The sequence below is a fragment of the Ammospiza nelsoni genome, chromosome W, assembly GCF_027579445.1.
Source record: "Ammospiza nelsoni isolate bAmmNel1 chromosome W, bAmmNel1.pri, whole genome shotgun sequence".
Lineage (NCBI taxonomy): Eukaryota > Metazoa > Chordata > Aves > Passeriformes > Passerellidae > Ammospiza > Ammospiza nelsoni.
Window position 1 is genome coordinate 16213935 of NC_080668.1, and position 27575 is coordinate 16241509.

The window sequence follows — 27575 nt, forward strand, 5'->3', positions numbered from 1 at the left end:
CAATTGTGAGAGACCATCCTGTCCTTCCCAAGTTTGAGTCAAATTTCTCGGTACTCAAATTTCAGATCTTCTTTTAAATGGAAGAAGGACAGAATAGTCATGCATATCTTCATAGGTTATACATGATTTGAAAACAAAAGAATCAGTGGATACAAACCATTTCTATGATCTATCAAAAAATCATTATCTAAAGCAAAAGTATAGGGGTGTGAAGTACAAGTCATTAGTAATTGTTCCTCTTGCAGTGTTAAATTAGCAATTGTAGCGTTCTTATCTAATTTTACTTGGTACATCCTATTACCATAAGCAGGTAACATTTTCCACAACGGTGCACACGGGACTGATTATTACCTAAATAATATTGCAATAATGATCTGGCCATCCCACCATCATGCCAAACAATACAGTGGTTTGCCTTTTGGGACAGGTGAATGGTTGCATTTCTTTAAAGATACTATATGATCCCAAATCAATTACCCTCTCATACTGTAAGAATTGTTGTTGTGGCCAGTGGCCTATACAGAAGTTCAAGGCTCGAAGAGACCTATAAGATCATCAAGTCCAGCCGATGTTCTAACTGTTCAACTAGATCATGGCAGCAAGTGCCACATCCAGTCTTTTTTTGAATTCTTCAAGGGATGATAACTCCACCACCTCACTGGGTAAATGATTCCAGTATCTGACCACTCTTTCTGTGAAATATTTCCTTCTTAATTCTAACTTACATCTCGCTTGACGCAGCTTGAGACTGTGTCCTCTTGTTCTATCTGTTGTCGCCCGGAGAAGGAGACCAACCCCCAGCTCACCACAGCTACCCTTCAGAAAGTTGTAGAGAGCGATGAGGTCGCCCCTTAGTCTCCTTTTCTCTAGGCTAAACAACCCCAGCTCCCTCAGTCGCTCTTCGTATGGCTTGTGCTCCAAGCCCCTTACTAGTCTCGTAGCCCTCCTCTGGACACGCTCAAGTAACTCGATGTCCCTCCTAAAGTGAGGGGCCCAGAACTGGATACAATACTCCAAGTGAGGCCTCACCAGTGCCGAGTACAGGGGAAGAATGACCTCTCTGCTCCTGCTGGCCACTCCATTTCTGATACTGGCCAGGATGGCATTGGCCCTCTTGGCTACCTGGGCACACTGCTGGCTCATATTCAATCGACTGTCAACCAGCACCCCCAGGTCCCTTTCCACCTCAGCACTATCCAGCCATTCCATCCCCAGCTTATATCGGTGCAGGAGGTTATTGTGGCCGAAGTGCAATACTCGGCACTTGGACTTATTGAAGTTCATCCCATTTGATTCTGCCCATGCGTCTAACCGTTCCAAATCTCTCTGGAGAGCCCTACACCCCTCTAGCAGATCTACACTCTTTCCCAGTTTAGTGTCATCAGCAAATTTACTAATAAAAGACTCTAAGCCCTCATCCATGTCATCAATAAAAATATTGAACAGAACTGGCCCCAACACAGACCCCTGAAGGGCACCACTGGTGACTGGTCACCAGCTGGATGTGACACCATTCACCACCACTCTCTGGGCCCGGCCATCCAGCCAGTTTTGAACCCAGCAAAGGGTATTCCTATCCAGACCACGGCCGGCGAGTTTGTCTAGGAGTATGCTATGGGAAACAGTGTCGAAGGCCTTGCTGAAATCCAGAAAAACAACATCTACAGCCTTCCCTGCGTCCACTAGCCGGGTTACCTGGTCATAAAAGGTGATCAGGTTAGTCAGACATGATCTACCCCTCCTAAATCCGTGCTGGCTGGGTCTGATACCCTGGCCGTCCTGCAAATTTTGCATGATGGCACGTAATATAAACTGTTCCATTATTTTGCCAGGTATAGAAGTCAGGCTGACTGGTCTATAATTGCCAGGATCTTCCTTTGCACCCTTTTTGTGAATGGGTATCACATTGGCCAGCTTCCAGTCATCCGGAACCTCACCAGTAAGCCATGACTGTTGGTAAATGATAGAGAGTGGCTTTGCAATCTCATTTGCCAGCTCTCTCATTACCCTGGGGTGGATCCCGTCTGGTCCCATAGATTTGTGAATATCCAAGCATTTCAATAGTTCTATAACAGCCTCCTCTTGGATAATGTGGGGACCATTCTGCTCCCTAAAACCATCAACCAGCCCAGACGGACGGGAGTCTTGAGGGCAAGTCATCTTCCCATTAAAAACCGAGGCAAAATAGGCATTAAACACTTCTGCCTTCTCCTCGTCTGCAAATACTAACTTCCCACCTTTGTCCAGTAAAGAACAAAGGCTGGTCCTACCTTTCTTCCTACCATTAATATATTTATAAAAACATTTTTTATTATCCTTAACAGTAGTCGCCATCCTGAGTTCAAACTGAGCTTTGGCCTCCCTAATTTTTTTCCTGCATACTCTAGCAGCCCTCTTGAATACTTCCTTGGAGACCTGACCCTTCTTCCAACTCTGATACGTCCTCTTTTTATTCTTAAGTTCCTCCAAGATCTCCTTTCCCAGCCAGGCTGGACGTTTGCCCCTTTGACTGATCTTTCGGGATACAGGAATGGTTTGTTCCTGCGCCCTCAAGATCTCTGCCTTGAAGTAAGCCCACCCTTCCTGAACTCCTTTATTTTTAAGGGCAGCTTCCCAAGGGACGCTCTGAATTAATCTCTTAAACAGGCCAAAGTCCGCCCTCCGGAAGTCCAGTGTACAAGTTTTACTGGTGCTCTTCCTAATTTCTCCAAGTATTGAAAACTCTATTATTTCATGGTCACTCTGCCCCAAACGACCTCCAACCATCACATCTCCCACCAGCCCATCCCTATTTGTAAATAACAGATCTAATGTAGTCCCTTCCCTGGTGGGTTCATCCACCAGCTGTAACAAAAAGTTGTCCTCCATAGATTCTAAGAATTTTCTGGATTGCCTCTTTACTGCTGTATTAAGTTCCCAGCAGATATCTGGTAGATTAAAATCACCAACAAGAACAAGGGTTGATGATCTTGAAACATTGCACAACTGCTTATAGAATAAGTCGTCTACTTCTTCTTCTTGATCGGGTCGACGATAACAGACTCCCAATATGATGTTGGCGTTGTTGGCCTTCCCCTTGATTCTTATCCATAAACATTCAACTCCTTCTTCCTTTGTTTCGATTTCGATGGTATCAAAGGTTTGTTTAACATAAAGAGCTACGCCACCTCCTCTTCTTCCTTTTCTATCTCTCCTGAAGAGTCTGTATCCAGCCAATGTAGTACTCCAGTTATATGAGTCATCCCACCACGTTTCCGTGATGGCAACTACATCATAGCTTTGCAGTTGTACCATGGCCTCCAGCTCTTCTTGTTTATTGCCCAAACTGCGTGCATTGGTATACATGCACCTCATCTGGGCAACTGAGTTCACCCCTATCTTACGCTTGCAATTCTTGGGCCTGTTTCCAGTTAGCTCAGCTGGTTCCCCTTCCCCCTTCAAGCTTAGTTTAAAGCTCGCTCAATGAGGTCTGCCAGTTCATGAGCTAAAATCCTTTTGCCCTTAACGGAGAGGTGTACCCCATCTGATTCCAGCAAAGAAGATGCTGTAAAAGTTTCGCCATGATCATAAAATCCAAAATTATGCCGATGACACCAACCCTTAAGCCACTTGTTGATGATACGGATTCTTCTATTTCTTTCATCATTGTCCTCCGCCACCAGAGGGACTGAGCACATCACTACCTGTGCTCCTGCCTTGTCAATTACCTGACCCAGTACCTTAAAGTCCTTTCTGATTGCCTTAACGCTCCTCTTCTCGATCTCATCACTGCCAGCTTGAAGTATCAGCAGTGGGTAATAATCAGAGGGCTGAATCAGTCCAGGAAGTCTCTCAGTAATATTTTGTACCCGGGCCCCAGGGAGGCAACAAACTTCCCTGTGGGATGGGTCTGGTTGACATATAGGGCCTTCAGTTCCCTTCAAGAGGGAATCACCTACGACGATTACCCTTCTTTTCTTCTTGGTACTAGAGGTAATAATTCGTGTTGCAGGTGAATCATAATTAGGAGGTTCACTAGGCAGGCAATTCTCTCCTAAACCATCTAGTTGTATCTCTGGATCCAAAATCTCATACCTGTTCTGTAGTGGTACTTGGCTGGATGATTGAGGGGGGCAGGTCTTTTCATTTTTACCACCCCGCACAGGGACCCGTTTCCATTCCTCTTCATCCACCAGATGCCCTTTTACCGTCTGAGAGTGGGAGGCATATAAGTCCTCAGTCTCTTGATTAGTAACCTCCCTTAAAGATGATAGGGCTGAACTCCACCAATCTATCTCCCTTTCACTTTCCCTAATACTCCTTAACCTTTCAACTTCCTCCCTAAGCTCAGCCACCAGTGAAAGGAGGTCATTCACTTGTTCGCAGCGCAAGCAGTTTTCCTCCACAGCACTCCCTGATGCCACCAATAAACTCAAACACTCTGGGCAGGGATGGGTCTGTACACTCACGTCCTTTTTGGAGGGCCCAACTTGATCACTTATACCAGCCACAGCTTTTGATCTTGTAGAAACCATTATTAACAAACGCCTCAGAAACAACCAGACGGCAGGGGATTCAAAATCCAGAGGTTCAGGAATCCGAGAATTCAGGAAATCCGAGAGTTTAGGAATCCAAGGATTCCAAAATCCGAGGTTACAGGAGTCCAGGGGTTTAAGAATGCAGAGATTTGGAAATTCAAGGATTTGGAAATCCGGGGTTTCAGAGTTCCAGGAATTCTCCAGCAGCAAGTCGGCGCCGCAGAGCTGCTAAGGAGGTAGCAGAGACTCTTCGAGGGTTGCAGAATGCAGGGAAGGGAGCAAAGCACAGCTCCACAGTACAGCTCCACGACACAACTCCGCGGCACAGCTCCGAAGCTCACCTCCGCAGCACAGCTCCGCGGCACAGCTCCGAGGCCCAGCTCCGTGGCACAGCTACACGGCCTAGCTCCGCAGCCTAGCTCCGCAGCCTAGCTCTGCGGCACAGCTCCGCGGCACAGCTCCACGGCCCAACTTCGAGGCCCGGCTCCGCGGCACAGCTCCGCGGCCCAGCTCCGAGGCCCGGCTCTGCGGCACAGCTTCGAGGCCCAGCTCCGCAGCACAGCTCCGCAACACAGCTCCGCAGCCTAGCTCCGAGGCCCTGTTCCGCAGCACAGCTCAGTGCAGGGACACGGTCTTGTCCACCATCTTAAAAAAAACATGTCCATTCCAAATGCCATATATTGGAGATGGGTGTAAAACAGCATTTGGGGAAATTAGGTGGAGTGGCATCCAGAGATTTGTTAGAGGTGGACAGAATGGCTGGCAATGTAATAGCAGTCAAGTTTCTTGCATTTTCTGAGTGGATATATATTGAATGTCATTGCATTAAAAAGTTAGCACAAGGTAAAGAGGTACTTGTTTGAATCAGTGTTAAGCATATAGGTGGTAAATTGGTTACAAAAGTAGTGTTAATACTATATGTATCTACAGTATCCTGATCTAGGGGAGGAAGCCAAGATCCTCCTACCCATTCTGTTCCATGATTATTTAGGGGAGGCTCTGGTTCTCACCAGGTCAGAGGCTGAAAGAGTGGAGGTTGAATCATGTCGGCTGAGGCAAAGTGAAAATTTTCCAGGATAGAAATCCATTTTAATTTAGGTGAAATGTACATTTTTGAGTTGAGTCTGTGGTTAGAAACCATAGTTATTTAGCCAGACTGCAAGGCCTAAGCTCAGTGAAGTTACTTCAGTGAAGGACAGAGATAAAGGGGGGGGAGACAGAAGATGATAGAGAGTGACAGGGACTGCTGTAAGGGCAAGTCAACCTGACCTCGGAATTTTTTCTGATAAAAAGGAACTAGCGGTAAATGTCATACAAAACCCATAAAATTGAATATGTATGAACCTATTGTGAAACTGTATGCATATGTATTTGAGAGAGAGATAAAAAGAGACCTGAAGTTCTTAGAGGTACGCATGCCTTTTTGAGGAGAGCAATCTCCGCATGCGTCCAGCGCTGTAATAAACATACCGGCTTTACAACTTTCACAAAGTTGTGGGATACTTTTTCTTTTCTCCGCAAAACAGGGCCCAGTAGATTCTCCCTTCCACCATTTGATGGCAGTATAGCAGAAGAAAGACGACAAGGTTCATTGTTGCTATCCTTGGCTGGATTTGATGTATCTTGCTGGGAGCCAATATGGTCCTGTAAGTAAAGAAACACACCCATAACCTCTTCCCCAAGCTAACAGTGGAACTGGACCTTTCCACTGACCACTATATACATCCTGTATGTAACTTCTGGGTAGACTCGTTCTCCATCAGCAGTCTGGCCCAGAAGCCTTTTATGTGCAGTTAAGTGATCTCTACTGGAGAGATTAAAAAAATTTAAAACATAGGTTGCTTTGTCAAGCTGCTCTTGAGGGAGTGTGCTGATCCGATTCCCCCTCTTTTGTTTTTGTAGCATGTTTTTCAATGTGCAATGTGCCCTTTTGACTATGGCTTGCCCTGCTGGGGAATGGGCAATACCTGTGACATGTTTGATACACCAAGTGTGGAAGAGTTCTTGTGTTTTATGAGATGTATGTGCAAGTCCATTATCTGTTTTTATCTGTTGAGGGACACTGTCCTGGTTTGAAAAGGAAGTGAGTTTTTTGGGAGTTTGGTGGTCAAACCAATAGGTGGTCAGATTTGAGAGAGAGACCCTGTGCCTATACATGTGCCACCTTGACATTTGATATCATGTGCTGGCAGCACATCCAAGAAGGAGATGGGGGGGGGGTGAGAAGGTGCCTGGCAGGGCCATCATGGGAGTTCTGGGCAGACAGAGCCTGAGATTTTGACCCTTTTCTTGGATGATGGAAACCTTACAAATACTGATCCTCCTGGATCTGAATGAGAAGAGAGATAGAGATGAAATAGAAGGAAATGGGCAAGTGTGATGAAAGTCTGTGGAAGTAAAAGATGTCAGAAGAGTTGAGAAGAATCCTAGGTGGGAGGAGATGATGGAGTGGCCTTTGGCTGGACTTTTCTTGTATAGCCATGGACAGAACCATTTTTTCCTGTGACACCGAGACTTCATTTAGGGGGAGGCAATGGCTTGGAGCCAAGAGAGTGCAGTGATGTTATGTGAAGGAGTGGCGTGAACAGAGGTGACAGATGAGGAGAGTGGTAGGGCCCTCGATCTTCAGTGAAGAAGATCTCTGTTCTTGAGACCCCTTGGTCCCAGGGGGTGAATTTGGGGGGGACAGGTGTCCCAAAAGTGAGAGACTGGGCTTCTTTTTGGAACTGGGCAAAGCATCCTTAAAAGGAGAACCCTAGAAGCAGCTCTGGTCCATGTGCAGTGGTGAGAGTACTGTACATGGAAGATGTCACGATGGCAAATGATCTCCGGGCGGTGCCACATGTGACATGGAAACACAAGAGGTTTCAACTGTGTTTCCTGGGGAAGCATATGGTATAAGAGGGACTCCTCTCTTCTTGATGAACTGAGAATTGATTATCTAAAAGGTGGTGATGGACTGAGAGTTGGTGATCTGAGGGGTGGTAACTGAATTGAGAAACCAAGGTTTTGTCTTACTGTGATGTATTGGAAATTTGGTGGGGGGAATGTTTTGGAAGGTTTTAATTTTGAGTTCTGTGTGTTTCTTTTATATAGTGTAAGTTAATAATTTTTTTTCCTTTATTCCTAAGCTGGAGTCTGTTTTGCTCTTTTTCTGGTCACATCTCACAGTAGACACCAGGGAGAATATATTTTCATGGGGGCACTGGCATTGCACCAGTGTCAAACCATGACAGACACCCATTATGCTGAAGGCACAGAGCCAATGTCAGATGGCATCTCTTGATTTCTCACCCTTGTGTGCTGTTGCTACTATGAATCCTAAAAAGGTATTGTAGTGGTTTTGGTTTGTCAATCTGAGTTTTCCCGGCCAATACACCAAATTAATGTAGTGGGTTTAGTCCTGGCCAAATGCTCATGCACCCACTAGAATTATTTACTCATTTTCTGCTGTGAAATAGGATTTAGGAGGAGCAAAGCAGGCTCAAACTTTAAAGGGCATAAAGAAAACTTTATTAACAAAACTGAAAGGAAAAAAAACAGTAAGAAAACAGAATAAACCTTCAGAACACTTCTCCCCACACAACCTTCTTTTCTTTCTCACTGACAATGTACAGAGACAAAACCTGGGAGTTTCAGTCAGTTCACCACCTCTAGAATAGTCTTTCTTCAGTTCACTTAGGGAGAGGAGTCTCTCTTGCCATGCCATGGAGACTTCTACACAGAAACAGTTCTCTCGTGGCTTCAATGTCACAGTGAATCAGCTGCCCGGGAAAAAGGAAATCTGATCACTGTATGAAAGTCCCTCCCCTTGACTTACAGCTTTCCCCACAACTGTTTTTGAGGGCTCAGTCTTTGGCTAATGGGGTACACTTTTAAGGATGAGCTGTTCAAAAGCAAAGGTTCTCTTCATCTATCTCTGAGATCATCTTAATCTCTGAGAACAGAGGTCTTCTTCCCTGGGAGCAAAGGGTCTTCATCACTTTTGTCTCTCTCTGTTCAACCTTATCATCTGGATCACAGCTACTTCAACATCTGCTTGCTTCAGCACGGATACCTTTGCTCATGTTTACAGTTTGAACACTCCATCCCCCCATGCTTTTTCATGAATCACAGGGATATTCTAGTGTATCATAGTCCATCACTATGGACTCACAAAAGAATTTCAGCCCAAGACTAAGGCATCTCCTCATTCTCCTCCTATCTGAGACTTGACTCCTTTACTGACCTCACTGTCTTCACTCCTGCCTTTTCTCTTACTCAAGAGAGGATTAATGCTTTCCAGTTTCATCTGTGCAGTGAAAGATTTAATATCCCGCCCAGGCCTGTGGATGGTCATGTGGTCTCTGCCTGGCAGCGGCCAGAGCACTCACAGTGATGTATTTAAGGCTGTGCTGGGAGCTGTGCCAGGATCTCAGGGGCCCGGGCCAGAACAGTGGCAACCGTTCTGGCTGCATGGATGTTTTCCAGCCCCTGTTGCTTTCAATTCCAGCCATGGGGCCACTTTCTGCACGGGCTGCAGAGCCACCCCTGGTCTTAGCCACATGATCTCCCATGCTGTGGGGTGGAAGTGGCTATGATCTCAGTAGCCAGACTATAGCTCAGAAGAGGGCCGATGGCCTCCCCTCCCCCTGCCTGGCAGCCGCTGGGGGCCTGGCCTAGCCAGTGCTGCAGCAGAGCAGGGCCTGGCCCTGCCAGGACAGGGCCTGGCAGGTTCCCCGGGAAGGGGCCCAGCCCCATGGCAGAGCCTGCCTGGCCCAGCCCAGTTGCACGGGGAGGCTGGGCTGGCCTGTTACCTGTTCCCAGGCCAGAAGAAAGAGAGCTTTTCCCAGGCTTGCTGTCTTTAAAATGTGTGTCACAGAGGTGTATTTAACTTTTTAAAGTTGTTTAACCAGGTGTCAATCCTCAAAACTAGTCACTGATAGGTTTTCTTGGGCACAGAAAAGCTCTTAGCAGCTCCTCTCAGAAAATCACTTCCGTAGGTAGCATCTTCCCTCCTCACTAAAAATCAATTAATGCAAAACCAGTGCAGGTATCAACAAAAGCATGGACATATTTAAAAGTCCCAAAGCTCAATATGTGTTTTTCATCTGTTTGCCAAATGTCATTAGGTTTCAACCCTTGTGGGTTTGTACCTAAGAGTCTGCTGACATTGTGAGCAAGTATTCACTATATCCCATGCTTGTGGCAAGGTTAGATTGAATTGTTTTGCCAATGCTTGGGAATTTTGATGGTAGAAATCATGAGAAAGTTTTGTCTGCCCCAACTTTTGTGATATAGTGACTGTTGTGGCAAAGGCATCCGCCCTTGAATTACCTTCTACTATAGGTTCAGGCAGAGTGGTGTGTGACCTAAGATGCAGAATTTAATATTCATGAGACCTGTGAAGTAAAAAGTTGTACAGAGTGGTTAAAAACACAAAAAGATCTTTGTTAGAGACTTCCTTCAGGAATGAATGCTCAATCCTTTCAACTATTCCAGTAACATAAAGAGAATCACAGTGTTAATAGGTTCCTGTGAAAAAAGGCAAAATGCTTCTACCACTGCTGCCAGTTCGACTAGCTGGGTAGATCCAGGTTGAAAGGTTATCTGCGTCAATTGAGAGAGACAGACCATGCTGTGCAAGCAAAGCCAGTTTATTACACTGATTACCAGTATTTATAGTTCTCCAACTTCCGCACAAAATTTTCCACTCAGACCCCCTTGCCCTTGTTCCCTTAGCAACATAATCTTTTTGGTTTTCAAGTCCTTGCTAACATCTCCTTGCTACAGCAGTGTCCTTGCTGACATCCTCTTGCATCAAAGCAGTCAGATGTGGTGTCTTTACTTCTTGTTGCTGCCTTGAGTTTATCTCTTGCACAACTTCCACTGTACCAGGGCCAGGATTTTGCGGTGCTACCCAGCTCAGCTTCTGTAGCTGTCTGATCTTCCACAGCTCCCCTTTTCTGTTCAACAATCTTTTTTTAAAATTTATTTATTAATCAATCTCTGAATACATTGAATCAAACAAGGCAGGCATATCACTATAATTAATAGCATCCTTAATACAAACATTCCCATCTTAATTAAATTTTTGACCCATCCAGTGATCCTCCAGTCTCCAAAAAGACTGTTAAACTAATCCGTTCCATCTATTATTTCTAATTTGGCTAAATTGTCTTGTAAAGCTTTAATACCTGCATAAATAGATTGTGAGTGATCAGAAAGGTTCATACAACACATTCTATCAAAATCTTCAAATCCATGTCCATGCGCTAAAAGCAAAAAATCAATAACGGCTGGATCTGCAATGTAGCATGTCTAATTGAATCAACATTGGTTAACAATCCTGTTAAAGCAAGCAAAGTAGCCTTAGTTTGTCAAGCTAACCAGCAGTGTAGTTTAACAATCCCAGTGCCTTTCCTGCTGCTACTCCTGGAGCAAAAAAGGAGGCAGCCCAATGCTGTTGTAGTGACCAAAAGTCGAGATTATTTGTTGCAATCAGGGACAAACGCATGAATACTGTGCTTCCTTCTCAGCGGAAATCTATGTTGTAAAATCATGGATGTGTTGGGTGTTGTGAAGGTCCGCCCGAAATAAATGGGTGACGAATGATTTTTGGGTGCAAAAATAACCAACACAAGGCACAGGGGTTTTGCAGTAACAAATCAACAAGGTGCAATTTTATTGATTATAACCACAGCTAAATATGCGTTTGGTTAAGGGATCCGGGGAAGAGAAGGGTAAGACAAGGAAAAAGGGAGGAAAGGAGGTCAGGGAATGGGGTATAGCTACCAAAACGTGATGTCTTCGGGGTCCCGCCGCCGAAACTCGCTGGTACACGTCTTGGGGAGATCTCAAAGGACAGTCGGGCCGAACCCCAATATATATACTGTTCTTGGTTGGGGGAAGGTAACTGAAATTAGATTTCCATGGAGGGGAGAAGTCCATTGTTTTCATGGCCGAATGCTCACATGTGCGTTAAGTTTTCCCCCTCCCTGAGTTGGGAGGGAGTGCAGTCCCAGTCTCTGGAAGGAGGTTGCCAGGGGGGGTGCCATGGGGGTGCCATGGGGGTGACAATAGGGTGCCAGAGGGGTTCTTGGTTCCTTGATGAGGGGATTCGCATCTCTGTTGGTCTGTCACGGTGGTTGAAGACAGGCAAGAGGGGTTTTCTCATGGAGCAGGGGGGAGCCACCCCAGAGCTCAGTCTAGCCAGCTCAGGAGTTTGGAAGAAAGTCCAGTTCAATTGTCCAGAAAAGGGCAGCATGCCCCCTTTGAGTACAGCATGGCGTGTTCTGCAAGCATCACTTGTGAACACACTAGATAAGCAGGAGACTTTCTTTCCCAACCGGCTCAGCAGTTTTAACTCTTCGGTGGTCTTTTCTCATGACAATTGTGAGGCAAAAAATGAAGGATTTTCGGATGGACTTCTACAGGTGTCAACAGCCAGAGTTGCCCTAAACTTCAGGGGCCTCCCTTAATATGCAATGGAATAGCAGCCTAAGCTCTGTCTCCACAAATAAAAAACACTCCTGCTGGTAACAATAACAGCATTAATAGAGTGAGAGATTTTGGTGGAAATGTAATTACACCAGGCACTTTCATTTTTGAATATGGGTTGGCTCAGAGAAACATCCCATGCTTTAGATTGGTTGGCCACAGAATAATTAAATTTAACACAAAGGTCAATTTTTACAGATCCGAAAAGTTCTAATTCTTGGGGCTCAAGAGCTGCACGAGGGAGATATGGGACCCATTGGTCTCAAGTATCAGCATGATTTATGAAATGAAGGACATGAGCTAAAGGGGGATGTAGCCATGTGTCTAAAGGTAAGCCAACAAGACAAGTAGAAAATGGGTTTTCAGGAGAGGCCATAGCCAAGCATAAAATATCTTGTCCTGTTAAATTGGCTAAAGTTATTCATACATTTGTTTTTGGCTGATTACCCAGCCAAGTAAAAGTAACAGGAGGAAGCAATAATATTAAAAAAGCCTTTGCTAGCATAAGCTGAACATTACCTTGAGGCAATGGTGATAGAGGACTCCCCATTGCTGCTGGAGGAGCTAGAACTAACACTACAAAATTTATTAACAATGGCAAGCCACTGCTCACTTGATAATTCCTGATGTCCGGGCAAACCATATTGATGTCTGCACACCAGCTGTTTAATTGGTATATTTCTCTGACTGCTCCTTAAAGGGTCACAATGCTGACAGTCAGCTCTTCTTCTATGAGATGCACAATACCAAAGACACCCACAAATAAATAGGTTTTTCCACTTCTCTCCAAAGAGATGAGGAGATTTTTCTCCCAAACCGGTTGGGATGGGGCTGCTTGAATTTGCTTTCTAGAGGAGACCCCTTTGGGAATTTCCTCCAAAATTTGTCCCTAACCAGGACACAGGCCAAGCAGGGAAAGGAAATTAACAGACCTGCAGAAAGTTCACACTCAAAAGAGGTTACAAACTGGTTGGTGTCTGGGTGTTGCCAGTCTAAAGCAAGAAAACAGTTATCAAAAGAAAAGGAAGCACAGTTCTGACCACCTCTGGATGTATGATTGACTGGTTCCCCAAGGATGGAAGATTTATCTTTTATTACTTTGATGTCTCTAGGAAACCCAAACCACTTCTTCAAGGGCATTAATGCTTTTCCGTATTTTGATCAGCTGGTTGTTTGATGAAGGGCCTGATGTTCTTGGCTGGAACCCAACAAGGACTGTTATCTGTGGAAACACAAGCATAACCCCTTCCCCATGTAATGAGGGGAAATGGGCCTATAATTCTTCCACTTTCTGGGTCTTTTACAAGAAGTTGTGCTTCTTGCCCTATGTCTAATAATGTTTCCTTAGAAGTAGAAAAGTGTTTTATTTTTGGGGGAACTTTGCTATCAGCATGGCAATTTAAGAAATTGAAAACATAGAGCGCTTTATGTAGCCGTTCCATTGGTGTATATCCCTGCACTCCCCCTTTCTGTTGAGATAAAAGATGCTTAAGCTTTGAATGAGCATGTTCAATAATTGCTTGTCCCTTGGGGGGAGTGAGGGATGCCAGTAATATGAGAGATCCCCCATAGGGCGGAAAAGGAAGAAAGTCATTGAGTAGTGTAAGCAGGACCATTATCAGTTTTAATCTGTTGAGGAATCCCTAAAGTTACAAAAGCAGTCAAAAAATGGCAGCAAACATCTTTGGCAGTTTCACCTGCGTGGCATGATGCAAATAATGCACCTGAAAAGGTGTAAATGGATGAGTGAACATATTTGAAGCGACCAAATTCATGGTAGTGGGTGACATCAGTTTGCCATACTTTGTAGGCCATGCAGGTTAATTCCACGTGAGCCTGTCACAAAATTATGACGTTGACAATCAGGGCAAGCAGCAATAATGTCTTTTGCTTGTTGGCGCTTTAAAGCAAATGTGCGACAAAGAGCTGCAGCATTCTGGTAAAAAAAGGAATGGCAAAGTTTGGCTTGTGCAACACCATCAGGGTGTACCTGGACAGGTCAAGTAAGTAAATCAGCCTGTCAGTTTCCTTCTGCCATAAAGCCAGGTAACGTTGTGTGAGAGCGAACACGCATAACAAAATAAGGGTGTTGTCTGGCATCTGAAAGGAAAATTAATTGCTGTAACCACTGGAAAAGATCAGCATTAGAAACTTCTCTCAAAACAGCAGCTTCAGCACTTTCAACAATACCTGCAACATAAGCAGAATCTGTTAGTAAATTAAAAGGTTTAGGCCAGTTTTGGAAAGCACGAACAACTGCAGGTAATTCCATAATTTGTGGGGACCCAGAAACTACAGTCACATCGGAGGCCCATGTACCAATGTCATTATCCTTCCAAAGTAAAGCGGATTTATGGGATCGTCAGGAGCCACCAGTAAATACTGTAAGAGCTTGTAAAAGAGTTTCACTGCACTTGAGGTTTAAAACAATATTAAAGTTAGTAGTTAACAATTTATGAGGTGGTGAATGGAAAGTAATATGACCTGAAAAATCAGCTAGTGCAATCTGAAAAGGTCCTGATGTCTGCAAAAGCCATTGCAGGTAAACAGTAGTTATGGCTATACAAGTTTGTTCAAAATCACAACCTGCCAATATTTGTAATCTCTGTCGTGCCTTAATAATGAGCTGTGCAAACATTTCGTGTTGAGTAACAATTGTCTTTCTCATTTGGTGAGGTAAAAAAATCCATTCAATGATAAGCAAAGGATTGGCTATATTAGGATCCCACTGGAACAGCAAAGCATGTGGTTGTCATGAAGGATTTAAAAGGATTAGTAAGAATGGGAGATCAGGCACCCATCATGAGGCTTGCCTATGGGCAATAGCATCTGCCACCTTTTGCAAGGCCAATTGTGCTTTATAATTCAAATGTCTTGGGGAAGACAAATCTTAAGTATTTCACCCAATTAATGGTCCCTAGCAACTTTTGTGCCTCATGTAATGTAGAAATTTTGTTTTGAATTTGTAATTGCTTTGGCTGTATGGTTTGGGATCGAATATGCCAACCTAAATATTGCCATGGAGGTATTTGTTGAATCTTGTCCTGAGCTATTCACAATTCTGCACATTTTATAGCTTCTGTGGTGAGGGCTAAGGTTTTCTTCATACCATCTTGTTTTTCAGCTGCAATGAGAATATCATCCATATAGTGATATAGTAACACATGAGGTTTTGCCTATCATACTAGGTTAAGGGCCTGTGCAACAAACCACTGGCAAATTGCGGGACTGTTTTTCATTCTCTGGGGTAAAACCACCTGGTGGAATCTTTGCAAAGGTTCTTGCGTATTTAAACTGGACACTAAAAAGGCAAATTTTGGTACATCCTCTAGGTGCAGAGGAATTGCAAAAAGCAATCTTTCAAATCAATAATTTTCAAGTGCTAATTTTGAGGAATCATGGTTGGAGATGAGAGTCCTGGCTGCAGGGCTCCCATATCTTCCATAACTGCATTTATTTTTCTGAGATTATGAAGTAAATACTACTTACGATTCCTTTTCTGAATGACAAATACAGGAGAGTTCAATGGGCTTGTGGAGGGGATAATATGTCCTGCTTGGAATTATTCTTTGAACAAGTTTTGTAAGGTGTGCAATTTTTCAGTTTGCAGGGGCCACTGATCTACCCATACCGGTTCACTAGTTTTCCAGGTCACTTTTAGGGGAGTGCGCAAATTAGTGACGTCTATGAAAAATCAGTTCCAATTCTGACTCCCATCTGTGAGAGCATGTCATGGCTCCATAATACCATGGGAATTTGCAAAACAAAAGGCTTAATGGTAGGAGTATGTCCCTCAGGTGTCACAGACATCTTTTGTGGAAAATCCTTTCTTTAGGAGACTTCCTCTTCTGGGAAGCTGAGGCCCCAGAAAGAGAATGTAAACAATAATTATCTGCTGTTGTGGAATGCAACAGGTGCATTTGTGATTGGTCTTCTGTAAGTGTTTGGATTTACTGACCACTCACGGGAGAGTTTGTCCTTGCTTTCTGCCTGGACACAGAACTTTGTTTTAGATTCCTATTCTATTCTTAGCTTAGCAGCTTCTGAACTTGTCTCTCTATTCCTTTTAGTATAGTCATAATGTGTTATATATCATAAATTAATAAATCCAGCCTTCTGATCATGAAGCAAGATTCTCGTCTATCTATCTCACCCTGAGGAACCCTCACAAGTCTTGTAACACTCAGGACCTACAATTAGGATAAAATTTTTGCTTTGAAAGCTAGTACTGCTCCCCCCAGTGCCAGTGAGTGCTTGGGGAACTGCAGTAAGTGGCCATCTAGGGGGCCATTTAGCTTGTGAGATGACAGTGACATCGCCTCCTGTATCAATAATGCCTGTGAGTGTGACATGCTGTCCTTCCCATGATAGTTTGCATTTACAAGTTGGATGTTGAACAGTTAACTGCTGAGTCCAGAAAATTTGAGGTGTGCCTGTGGATCCAAAACCCTCCTCCCCCCTTCATTTCTGCACTGTGTTAGTAAACATTAACATTGTAAAAAATATTAATTGGGCAATTTTAGAACCCTGGGCTACAGTACATGGGGAGAAGGGAGTCCAGACCATGATTTTGATTTCTCCTTAAAAATTCTGCATCTATTACTCCTGGAAGCACAAACAATCCCATTAAAGTGGTTGAGTATCGCTCCAAAAGCAACGCATTCCATCCCTGACCTAAAGGTCCACTAACCCCCGTGGGGATCAGATGGACGGAGAAATCTAAAATAGTTACTGTGCAGGCAGCTAGCAGATTCATGCTAGCACTGCGGCTGGTGCTGGCTGCAAGGCAGCAACATTCCCCCTGCAGAGCTCGGCTGAGGGATGTGTGTCTGAGCGCAGCGCAGATTCAAGCTCCGATTCAAGATTCCCAAAATTGGTTGCCATCAATATCACATTTAGAGCAACACTGGTTAGCGTAGTGCCATCCTTTGTGGCATCATGGTCAAACTCCAAGCTTTCTTTTTTGGGTTTTGCTCCTTTAAGACATGGCAATCTTTTTTAAGGTGGCCTGGCTTTCCACAACCAAAAAAATTCTGCCCCACGGAACCAGGGGCTACCTTAAGTACAGCAAAAGCAGCAGCCATGGTTTCAAACTTGTGTTCAACCTTTCCAATATGATTACAGGCTTCAACCATTTCTATAATTGTGGGATTTTTAAGTGGCCTAAGAACCTTTTGACAGTCACTGTTAGCATTTTCTCTTGCCAATTTTAAAAGAATAATCTTGCGAGCTTCTTGATGAGCAACTTGTTTGTCTAATGCCTCTTGAAGGTGATCAGTAAACTGCATATAAGGGTCTTTTGTCCCTTGAGTTATGGATGTAAAAGCCTTTTGTGGTTTACTGGCATTGGGGACTTTCATAAAAGCATGATATGCATTGAGCTGAGAAGGTGAGTTCCTCGTTCTTGTTAGCCATGCAGGGGCAGGGCTTTCCTCCAGCGAGTGCCTGAGTAAATAAAAGGTGCGTCTAGGGAGCACAGTGACCCAGAGCATGGCGAACAGGAGCAGGCAAACACGGGTGTGGCATGTCTTTGAGGGTGTGGCACAGCAGTTTGCATGGCAGTTCACGCAGGCAGGGTGTTATGGTTTGGGCCTGGCAAAGCCAGAGCCCCCATGAGTACACCTTCTCCCCAGTGTCTGCTGTGAGATGTGACCAGGAATAAGCAAAGCAGGCTCCAAACTTAAACATAAAGAAAATTTTATTAACTAAGCTACACACAAACAATTACTAAACTACACACAAAAGAGGAAAGAAAGAGAAAAAAAACACGAGGAAAATGAAAACCTCACAAAAAAACACTCTCCCCCCTCCTCCCCCCTAAATTCCCAATACAATACATCCTCCAAAATCACCAATTCTAGGTCCAACACCACCCTTCAGATTACTCAGACTTTCAGCTCCTCAAGAGGAGAGGGAGTCCTTCCATGTGTCATGGTGGCCTCTTCCGTCCTTGTTCCGGTGCTCTCACCACCGAACAGGGATCAGGGCTGCTTCCAGGGTTGTCTTTTTTTAAGGATGCTTTGTCCAGTTCCAGAAAAGCACAGTATCTCACCTTCTCACCTTTGGGACATCCGTCCCCCCCATATTTTATATACCCCCTGGGGCCGAGGGGTACCCACACTGAATCTTCTCTGGCACTGGGACATTTCTTCCCCTGGACTCAGTCTCTGTATCTCACGGAAACATAGCTCTGTCCATGGCTACACAAAAGAGTCCAGCATAAAATGCCACTCCATCTTCTCCCTTCTTTCAACATCTCTCACTCTCTCTCTCTCTGGTCCAGACCCCCATCACTCGTTCATTTCCTTCGTCCTCCTCCACTCTTATCACACGTCTAGGAAGGGTTAATGTTCTGTAGGGTTTTCATTGTCCAAAAGGGGTTAAAAACTCCTCCAGGCGGCTGGACTCCTGGCTGCACCCCCCCCCCCCATCTCCTCAGCTGGGCTGCCTGCTGCCAGCACATATTTACTGAATTTCAAGGTAACGACACAGACTGCACTCTCTCTCTCTCTCTCTCTATCTGTCTCCGGGGGGGGGGGGGGGGGGGGGGAAAGGCTGTCCGATGTCTCTTGGGGCTCTTCCTCCACCCTTCCATCCTCCAGGGCCTCCTCACTCCCATGTCTGTCCAGGCCCAGGCCTACCGCATGGCTGCCCCTCCCCCGCCCAGCGGCAGCGGCTGAACAGGGGAGAGCTCCGACCTCGGTCCCTCGAAGTCCCAAGAGAGCCTCCCAGGGCCGAAGCTCTGCTTTTAACCCCTGGGTGTTCTCGGAGGTGTGTCCTAAAACCCACTGGCTACCCCAGGTGCCAATATCAAAATCCAAGCACCCATTGGTTTGACCACAACATCCCAGAATTCCCCCTTCTTTCTGGTCAAACCACCACACAGGGTTACAGGTTTCCTCCTGATAGTAGGGTTTTATGTTTGTTGTGTTTTTGTTGGTTGGTTTTGGATTTTTTTTTAGCAATGGTTTTTAAATTATCTAAAGCTGCAGTTAGTAAGTGTACATAGCCAAATAGAACCCTCCAAAAAAGATTGTCCAGACCCCTTTATGTTCAAAGTGTTTGAACTTATCAGTGGTACCAGTCAGAGGACTCCCATGCCTCCCACCATCAGACAATAGGACGATACCTATGTGGATGAAGGGGAGTGGAAGTGGGTTCCTACTCAGGGCAGTAATGAAAACTTCTCCCGACCCCCAACACCTACCCAGGTGCCACTTCAGAATAGGTATGAGGTCCTGGATCTAGAGGGTCAGCCAGATGATGTAGAAGAAAATAATCTGCCTGGAGACCCTCCCAATTACGTGTCATCTGTCAGATGGATCACCACCTCTAGCATTAAAAAGAAAAGAAGGGTAGTCGTAGAAGGAGACTCCCTTCTGAGGGGAACAGAGGCTGTTCCAGATGGCAAGGCAAGATGTGTTCTATTACCATCTGTATGGCAGTTGTCTTTTGTCAAGTGGGCAGTTTTCCTTATCTCTCTCTGAGTGATCACAATCACTCATTCGGGAGGGGACATCTGCTGATAACAGGTTATTGAATGTCACTACATGACTGATAAGAACTATAGCATCTCATTGTGAGATGCTCTGCCCAGAAGGAGGAGCCAAGCATTGTTACCCAGATATAATCTGGAGATTCTGGAATACCAACACAGCTTCTCCACTGGATTTCCCAGAGGAACAGCAGCTGCCTCTTCTTCTACTGGATTGTCAGAGGAAGACTACACCCTTTTCTACAGGATCCCTGCTCCAGCAGAACCACACCTGACACTCCAAGAGGACTGCAGCCACATTTCCAATTAGACTGCTACCAACACCCTGACCAACAGGGTGTCAGGTTGTGTTCTGACTCTGTCAGTATTGTTTTAGTTTACTGCATTGCTTATTTTATCCTTTTATTTTCTTCCCTATTAAAGAACTGTTATTTCCTGCTACCATAATTTTTGTTGCCTGAGAGCTCCTTAATTTAAAATTTATAGTAATTCGGAGAAGGGAGTTTAATTTTCTCCAATACAGGGGAGGGTCCTGCCTTCCTTAGCAGGCACATGTCTTTCCAAACCAAGACAGAGGGTCCCATATGTCGACCGGACCCATCCCACAGAGAGGTCTGTTGCCTCCCTGGGGCCCAGGTATGGGAAAATACTGAGAGACTCCCTGGGCTGATTTGGCCCTCTGATTATTATCCACTGCTCATACTCCAGGCTGACAGTGATGAGGCTGAAAAGAGGAGCATCAGCGCAGTTAAAAGGGACTTCAGGGCACTGGGTCAAGTGATTGATCGGGCAGGAGTGCAGGTGGTGTTCTGCTCAGTCCCTTTGGTTGCAAAGACAAATGATGGAAGGAATAGGAGAGCCTACATTATCGACAAGTGGCTCAAGGGTTGGTGTCATCAGCAGAATTTTGGGTTCTTTGATCATGGGGCAACCTTTACAGCACCTGGCCGGCTGGAACTGGATGGACTTCATCTCTGTGTTAAGGGCAGAAGGATTTTAGCTCATGCACTGGCAGAACTCATTGAGAGGGCTTTAAACCAGGTTTGAAGGGGGAAGAGGATGGAACTGGGCTTTCTAGAAGCAGGCCCAAGGGTGGTAGGCCAGAGTTAGGGGTGAAATCAGCAGCCCAGCTGAAGTGCATGTGTACTAATGAACACACCATGGGTAACAAACAAGAAGAGCAGGAAGCCATGGTGCAGCAGCAAAGCTATGATGCAGTCACTGTGACCATGGTCACAGGGGTTTGCAGGTGAAGCAAGAGACGAGAATGTTGACTCCATGAGCAGAAGGCTTGATTTATTATTTTATGATTATTATATATATTACATTATAACTATACTAAAATAAATAAAAGGAAAAGTTCTCAGAAGGCTAAGCTAAGAATAGAATAGAATGAATAACAAAGATCTGTGTCTCAGCAGAGAGAAAGAGCCAGCTCTGCCGTGAGTGGTCAGTAAATCCAAATATCCACAGGACACCAATCATGGATCCACCTGTTGCATTCCACAGCAGCAGATAACCATTGTTTACATTCTTTTTCTGGGGCCTCAGCTTCCCAGAAGGGAAAATCCTAAAGAAAGGATTTTTAGTGAAAAAGATGTCTGCAACAAGTCACCATCACGGAAACGTGGTGGGACGACTCACAGAACTGGAGAGCTGCACTGGATGGCTACAAGCTCTTCAGAAGAGACGGGATTGGGAGAAAAGGTGGAGGCGTGGCCCTTTATATTAGGGAGGTTTTTGATGCCATGGGTATTGAAACTAGTGACAGTGAAGTTGAATGCCTATGGGTAAGAATTAAGGGGAAGATGAACAAGGCTGACATCCTGCTGGGAGTCTGTTATTGTCCATACAGCCAGGAAGAAGAGGTGGAAAACTTATTCTACAAGCAGCTGGGGACATTTCTGGATCACTAGCCCTTGTTCTTGTAGATGACTTTAACCTGCTAGACATCTGCTAGGAACTTAATACAGCAGAAAAAAGGCAGTCCAGGAAGTTCTTGGAGTGTGTGGAGGACAACTTTTTGTCGCAGCTGGTGAGTGAGCCCACCAGGGGAGAGACTATGTTAGACCTATTGTTTGAAAATAGAGATGGTCTGGTGGGAGATGTGGTGGTTGTAGGCTGTTTGGGGCATAGTGATCGTGAAATTATGGAGTTCTTAATATTTGGTGAAATGAGGAGGAACATCAATAAGACTTTTACATTGGACTTATGGAGGGCAGACTTTGGCCTATTTAGGAGACTTATTAATAGAGTTCCTTGGGAAGCAGCCCTTAAAAACAAAGGAGTCCAGGAAAGGTGGGCATGCTTCAAAACATAGATCTTGAGGGCACAGGAACAGACTGTTCTTGTGTGCTGAAAGATAAGCTGATGAAGCAAATGTCCAGCCTGGATGGGCAACGAGGTTTTTAAGGAGCTTAGGAATAAAAAGAGGATGTATCATCTTTGGAAGGAGGGTCAGGTCTCTAAGGAAGTATTTAAGGGGGTTGCAATAGCTTGTAGAAAAAAATAATTAGAGGCCAAAGCTCAGTTAGAACTTAATTTGGTAACTTTTTTGAAGGATAATAAAAAACGTTTTACAAATGTATTAACAGCAAGAGGAAGGGTAAGACCAACCTTTGTTCTCTACTGGATGCGGGAGGGAATTTAGTAACTGCAGATGGAGAGAAGGCAGAAGTGCTTGATGCCTTCTTTGCCTCCATCTTTAGTGGGAAGACGTTTTGTCCTCAGGACAACTGTCCTGCTGGGTTGATAGATGGCATCAGGGAGCAAGAATGGTCCCCCTATTATCCAGGAGGAGGCAGTCAGAGAACTGCTGAGATGCTTGGATTTTTATAAATCTGTGGGACCATATGGGATCTATCCCAGAGTGATGAGGTTAAAAGTCTTGCTTTAAAAGCTTTTTCCACTTTGTCTTCCACAATACATAATGCATTGGCAAAAGCAGCAGCTGGGAAAGTGATTCTAAATCATGAGGAGTCATAGCATAGGACATGAGAAGAGTGGAAAGCATATTAGTAAAATAAGGAGAAGTAATACCCTATTCCATTATCGTGTGCCACAATTCTATAATGACTGAAAAAAGCAAAACACCCCACGGAGGGTGTCTCTGACCATGATCAATCATGGGAGCCACAACAGTTTATGCAATGTCTAAATGACCTGCTTCTAATGCTTGGTGCCACAGCTGGCACCAATTGTTATGCAGATTAGGGGGATATAAATCAGGATCCTTCTCTGTGTCAACAGGTCCAAGATCAAAGGAATTGTCCTCAAAATCCGAATCCCCATCAAAAGCAGTAAATTGCATTTCAGGGGCGCATACCGGGATATTAGAGGCTTGTTCTTCTGCAGAAATCGAGGGGCGCAGAGGGCATTAAAGACTCTTCTGCAGTGCCCTGGCAAGAAGTCCGTGTTGCCGAAGGGGCAGCTGGAGACAATCCTGTTATAGATGGGTAATGAGATGGTATGGTCTCACAATTAAAGAGTGAACATTATAAGTATGTTAGGAGAAGTTATATAGATGTATAGTTATGTTACTGCAATGTGTCCCCCCCAGCATTGTTATGCTGGGATGGTCTTGGTAATCCAGGCATTTGGGGGAGGGGCAGGCTTGTTACTGAGAGGCATGGCATAGCAACACCTGACCTTCAATCAAGTTACAAGAAAGCAGTCTACACCAATGGAGAGTGACGAAGAGTTAACTGACAGACTTAGGGAGGAGCTAGGGTTATGTGCTGCAACACCAAAGGTATAAAAGGTAGAGCAGCCATTTTATGGAGAAGCCAGCCACGTGGCTACCAGCCACAAGGTGGAGAGGCTCCCAGCGCTATAATTTTTTCCTTCTTTAGTCCTTTTGTTGCAATTATTCTTAAGGTTTTAATAAACCTTTTGAGAAGTGAGCAGTTGTTTCTCACAATACTTTCCTGGCACCTTCCTGGGCTTTACAGGTTTCTAAAACAGCTCTCTAAAGAGGTAACAAGCCGACTGCTATTTTTGCCCAATCCCAGATTTTCACCTCCACTTCATCCCATAACTTCACTGTAAAAGTAGTGCTGGCATTTAACCCTTTGACGTGTAATATGTTACTCTTTGAGCCAGGTCTTATGAGCTCTAAGAGAAACCCATTACACCTGAGATAGCTCTGCTACCTGGAATGGCATAAAATTAGCAGGATGGCTTCTGAGGTAGTGTTGGAAACAGGAAAAGTTTTAATAAAAGGCAAAATAACAAAACTCTTACAGAGAAAAACCTAGCCACGGTCAAGAGGTCCTTGCTCCTGCTAAAACACTCCACAAAAGTGATTATTTCCTTTGTTCTCGTCTTTTTCTAGTGAATTACCTAGGCGGGACCTCTTGGCCTCTGTCCAATCGGACAGCCCCAGGTCTGAGGTGAAGTCCCAAAGGTCCTATGAGGTGTATTTTTACCAAATTGAGGAGAGAAACTTCTGGGTTTTTTGCCATTTTAAGCAGACAAAGAATAATTTGGTCACTCCGTCAACAGGGGGCACATTCCTACAGACTTGTGATTCCGTCCAGCGTAAAATCAGCTTAAGAGAGTGAGAAGCAACTGATTTCCCATGCTTCTCTAAAAGTTTAGACATAAGTTTAAAAACATGTTTTTCTTCTGAGGACATATTACTGCCCATGTTCCCCAGAGCTCACCTTCAAAATCAAAAGGGATTGATGCCAGCCAGACTCCTGCTTCCTCTCAGCAGCACTTCCAGTTCTGTGGGGCTTGCTGCCAGACACCAGCTAGGCGAATTGTCGTTCCTCACATGGGTACACTATTTACAGCAATTGAGAGAGACGGACCATGCTGTGCAAGCAAAGCCAGTTTATTACACTGATTACCAGTATTTATAGTTCTCCAACTTGCGCACAAAATTTTCCACTCAGACCCCCTTGCCCTTGTTCCCTTAGCAACATAATCTTTTTGGTTTTCAAGTCCTTGCTAACATCCCCTTGCTCCAGCAGTGTCCTTGCTGACATCCTCTTGCATCAAAGCAGTCAGATGTGGTGTCTTTACTTCTTGTTGCTGTCTTGAGTTTATCTCTTGCACAACTTCCACTGTACCAGGGCCAGGAGGTTTGCAGTGCTACCCAGCTCAGCTTCTGTAGCTGTCTGATCTTCCACAGTTACTGAATGTTCCCACTTTTCCTTATCATTTCTCCACAGGATGATGGCTTTGTGTGTCTTTCCTGATTCATCAGTGAAAACAGTCTTTGACTCAGGGATTGGAGTTTTCATTTGTAGTCGTCATTGTTGAAAGGAGAGTTCCTTGAAGGATTGTAGCAGGTCATGTCGAGTCATCGTGTGAAAAAATTGTCCATTTAAGTCTTCAAGAGCAATTTGAAATGGCAGTGAATCCCTGAACAGATTGTCCAATTCTGCTGCAGGAATAGGGAGATGTGTGACTGCTGGATCATATCCTGTCAGGCTCTGGCCACTTCCAGCTGTTGGGCTAACACAGTCGCAATTAGTTCTGCTTTAAATTGTTCTGAGCTGATATTAGTGCATGCCTTGATATAATTCAGAAAGTTTAACATTAGAACAATTATGAATCAGGTCTAGGGCTTTATTACAGTTATTGTTAGCATTTTCATAAGCAAGAGATTCTAAGACAGCATCAGCTGCTTCCTGCATGTCAATTTGCCATCTAACAGCAGATTGTAATTGATCAATAAAGGTAATATATGGTTCCTGAGGCCCCTGCCTCACAGCAGCAAAACCAGACTCCAACTTTTTTGTATCAGGTACCTTTCCTAGTGCCCTTATGGCAATAACAGTAGACTGATCCCACGCTTGGGGTGGGACTCTTAATCGAGCCTGAACAGTAGCATATACATCTGTGCCAGAGAACTGTGAGGCAGTGATATTAAGTGTTGAAGTGAGGGGGAGAACGACCATCCTATAATGCATCGAACTCCGAATTTATTGATCGATCAGTCACTTTAAATAATAGTGTTAATTAACTTCATGCATATTCCAAAATACAGCTTTATGATAGGCTAACAGAGAAAACTCTAACCACTCCTTTTGTTTTACAATACCGTTGATTGTTTACATCAAACAAAATCAGTGTTCTCACTGTGATACGAACGGTTCCCAAAACTTCCATAACTGTTCCCAGGGTGCCATCTTTTCCCAGAGAGGATGTTACCTTTGTTATGGGAAGACTGCCTGAGAACTTTATTGTTTATGCAAGGATGCCTGAGAGAGACTAATTGTTTATAGAAGTCAGGCTGGAAACTGCTTTGAAACTGCTTCACAGCTACCTGTTACTTTTCTCTCAGCTGCATGGCTTCGTGGCCTTTTTCTTTAAGCCATGCTTGAACTAAACTCCCGACAATTAAGGGGTGGTTGTTGATTACCATTATTCAGTGCCTGAATTTGAGCCAAATCTACAAATTCCCTCTACCAGAGAGAGTATGGTTCTCCTGTCAAAATTGTCTTAAAAAGAGATTTCCAATCCACTGGTAACATAGTATGTCCTTCTGCAATTGCATCCAATAAATTCATAGTAATGGAGGAATGTAAACGATTTTCTTTCACCAATTTCCTCAGTTCCTTTACCATCTCATATGACAATTGTTTGTGATGTGGGTTTTGATCACTGTATACAACAGACATTGCTTGAACAAATTCAATATTGCCCTCCTCCAATGCTAGCCTTTGCCATCTATATATAAACCTTTCTGTCACAGGTCCTACGGGTGGTATTCTTTCCTCATCATAGTCACTAGAGGAAGAGGACGAGTGTTTTGCAGAGAAAAGAAGAAACCTCACAACTTTATAAAAGTTGTAAAGCTCGGTATGTTTATTTACGGCGCCGGACACATGCAGAGAAAACTCCTCAAAAGGCATGTGTACCTCTGAGGATTTCAGGTCTCCTTTTATCCCCCTCTCAAATACATATGCATACAGTTTCACAATAGGTTCATACATATTCATTCCGCGTGACATGTATCGCCAGTTCTTTATCAAAAGAATTCCTAGGTCGGGGGCAGATCGACCTTGTGGTCGTTTTCTGTTTTTTTCTCTGTCTCCTCACTGTCTCTGCCCTGCAGTTTTTCCCTTCAGCTTTGGCCTCACAGACTTTTCACCTCTCCTAGACACTTCACCTAATTCAAAATGGATCTTTACTCTGTCTCACGAGGTATAAGATGGTGGTGGAATATGTGAAGTATTTGCTGCAGCCTTTTTTGCATGCTGTTTGTAGTATTTCTTCTGTGCTAGGAGCAGCTGCTGCCATAGCATGCACTGGGGCTAAAGGAGGATATAGATCTAGTTTTTGTCCAGAAACAATAGGACCAGGATTAAACAGATCCTTTTTTCTCTGGATCATTATCCTCAGGTGATGTTTCATTAATAAAAACAACAGTATCTGACAGCGATGCAGGCGGATCATCCACAAGGATGCGATCTGCTTCCTTGAATTGTTGCAAAGCCGAGTATACCATATGCCAAGAAATAATATAATCAGGGTGGACATCATGATGAGAAATTTGGCGGATTTGTAAACATTCAATCTTTTGCCAGCAAGTAAGATCATAGGAACCATCTGATGGATACCAGGAACAAAAATGTTTGACCCAAATAGGTAATTGGATGAGGCTTTGGGGTTGGAGTTTATAATCCTATTCCCTGGGGATACACAACATACAGTCTTTATGCAGTTTTGGGGATTTCGTTGTGCCTTGCCCCATTATAAGAAATGCGGCCCAACCATTTGCAAAAGGCTGACCTGTTCTATAGCCAGCAATGAAAGGAGCTCCTTGGTGATCAGCTGAACACACGTTTGATTCGGTTGAGGTACGCCACCGGACTGGATCATGTCAGTAGTAATGAAGTCCCTGTAAAATCAGTAGCCATTTGTAGTGTATGAATGTAAGACTCACAAACTGAGAGCAAAATGAATCTGCTTATTGCAGAGTTAAGATAGTACTTATATGTCGCTATAGAGCACGACACAGTGCAAAGTACCAAGACTCCATCAGAAGGGTGCATAAGAGAGATTTATTATAGCAACATGTTGCTTTTATAGTTTTTAAAGATATTTACATTTACTTAATAGACGCATTC

General features: G+C 44.3%; 1 protein-coding gene across 1 annotated transcript in view; it reads right to left on the reverse strand.

The window, feature by feature from the left end:
• LOC132086143 (uncharacterized) overlaps nucleotides 1-27327 on the reverse strand; it is a 36271-nt gene extending 8944 nt beyond the window's left edge. Inside the window, 7 exon segments of the mRNA XM_059491609.1 lie at nucleotides 1030-2364; nucleotides 3292-3400; nucleotides 4075-4190; nucleotides 4449-4745; nucleotides 20098-20215; nucleotides 21136-21275; nucleotides 27238-27327. Of these exon segments, the coding sequence (XP_059347592.1) occupies nucleotides 1030-2364; nucleotides 3292-3400; nucleotides 4075-4190; nucleotides 4449-4745; nucleotides 20098-20215; nucleotides 21136-21275; nucleotides 27238-27327 (2205 nt within the window).
• Nucleotides 27328-27575: the final 248 nt, after the last annotated feature.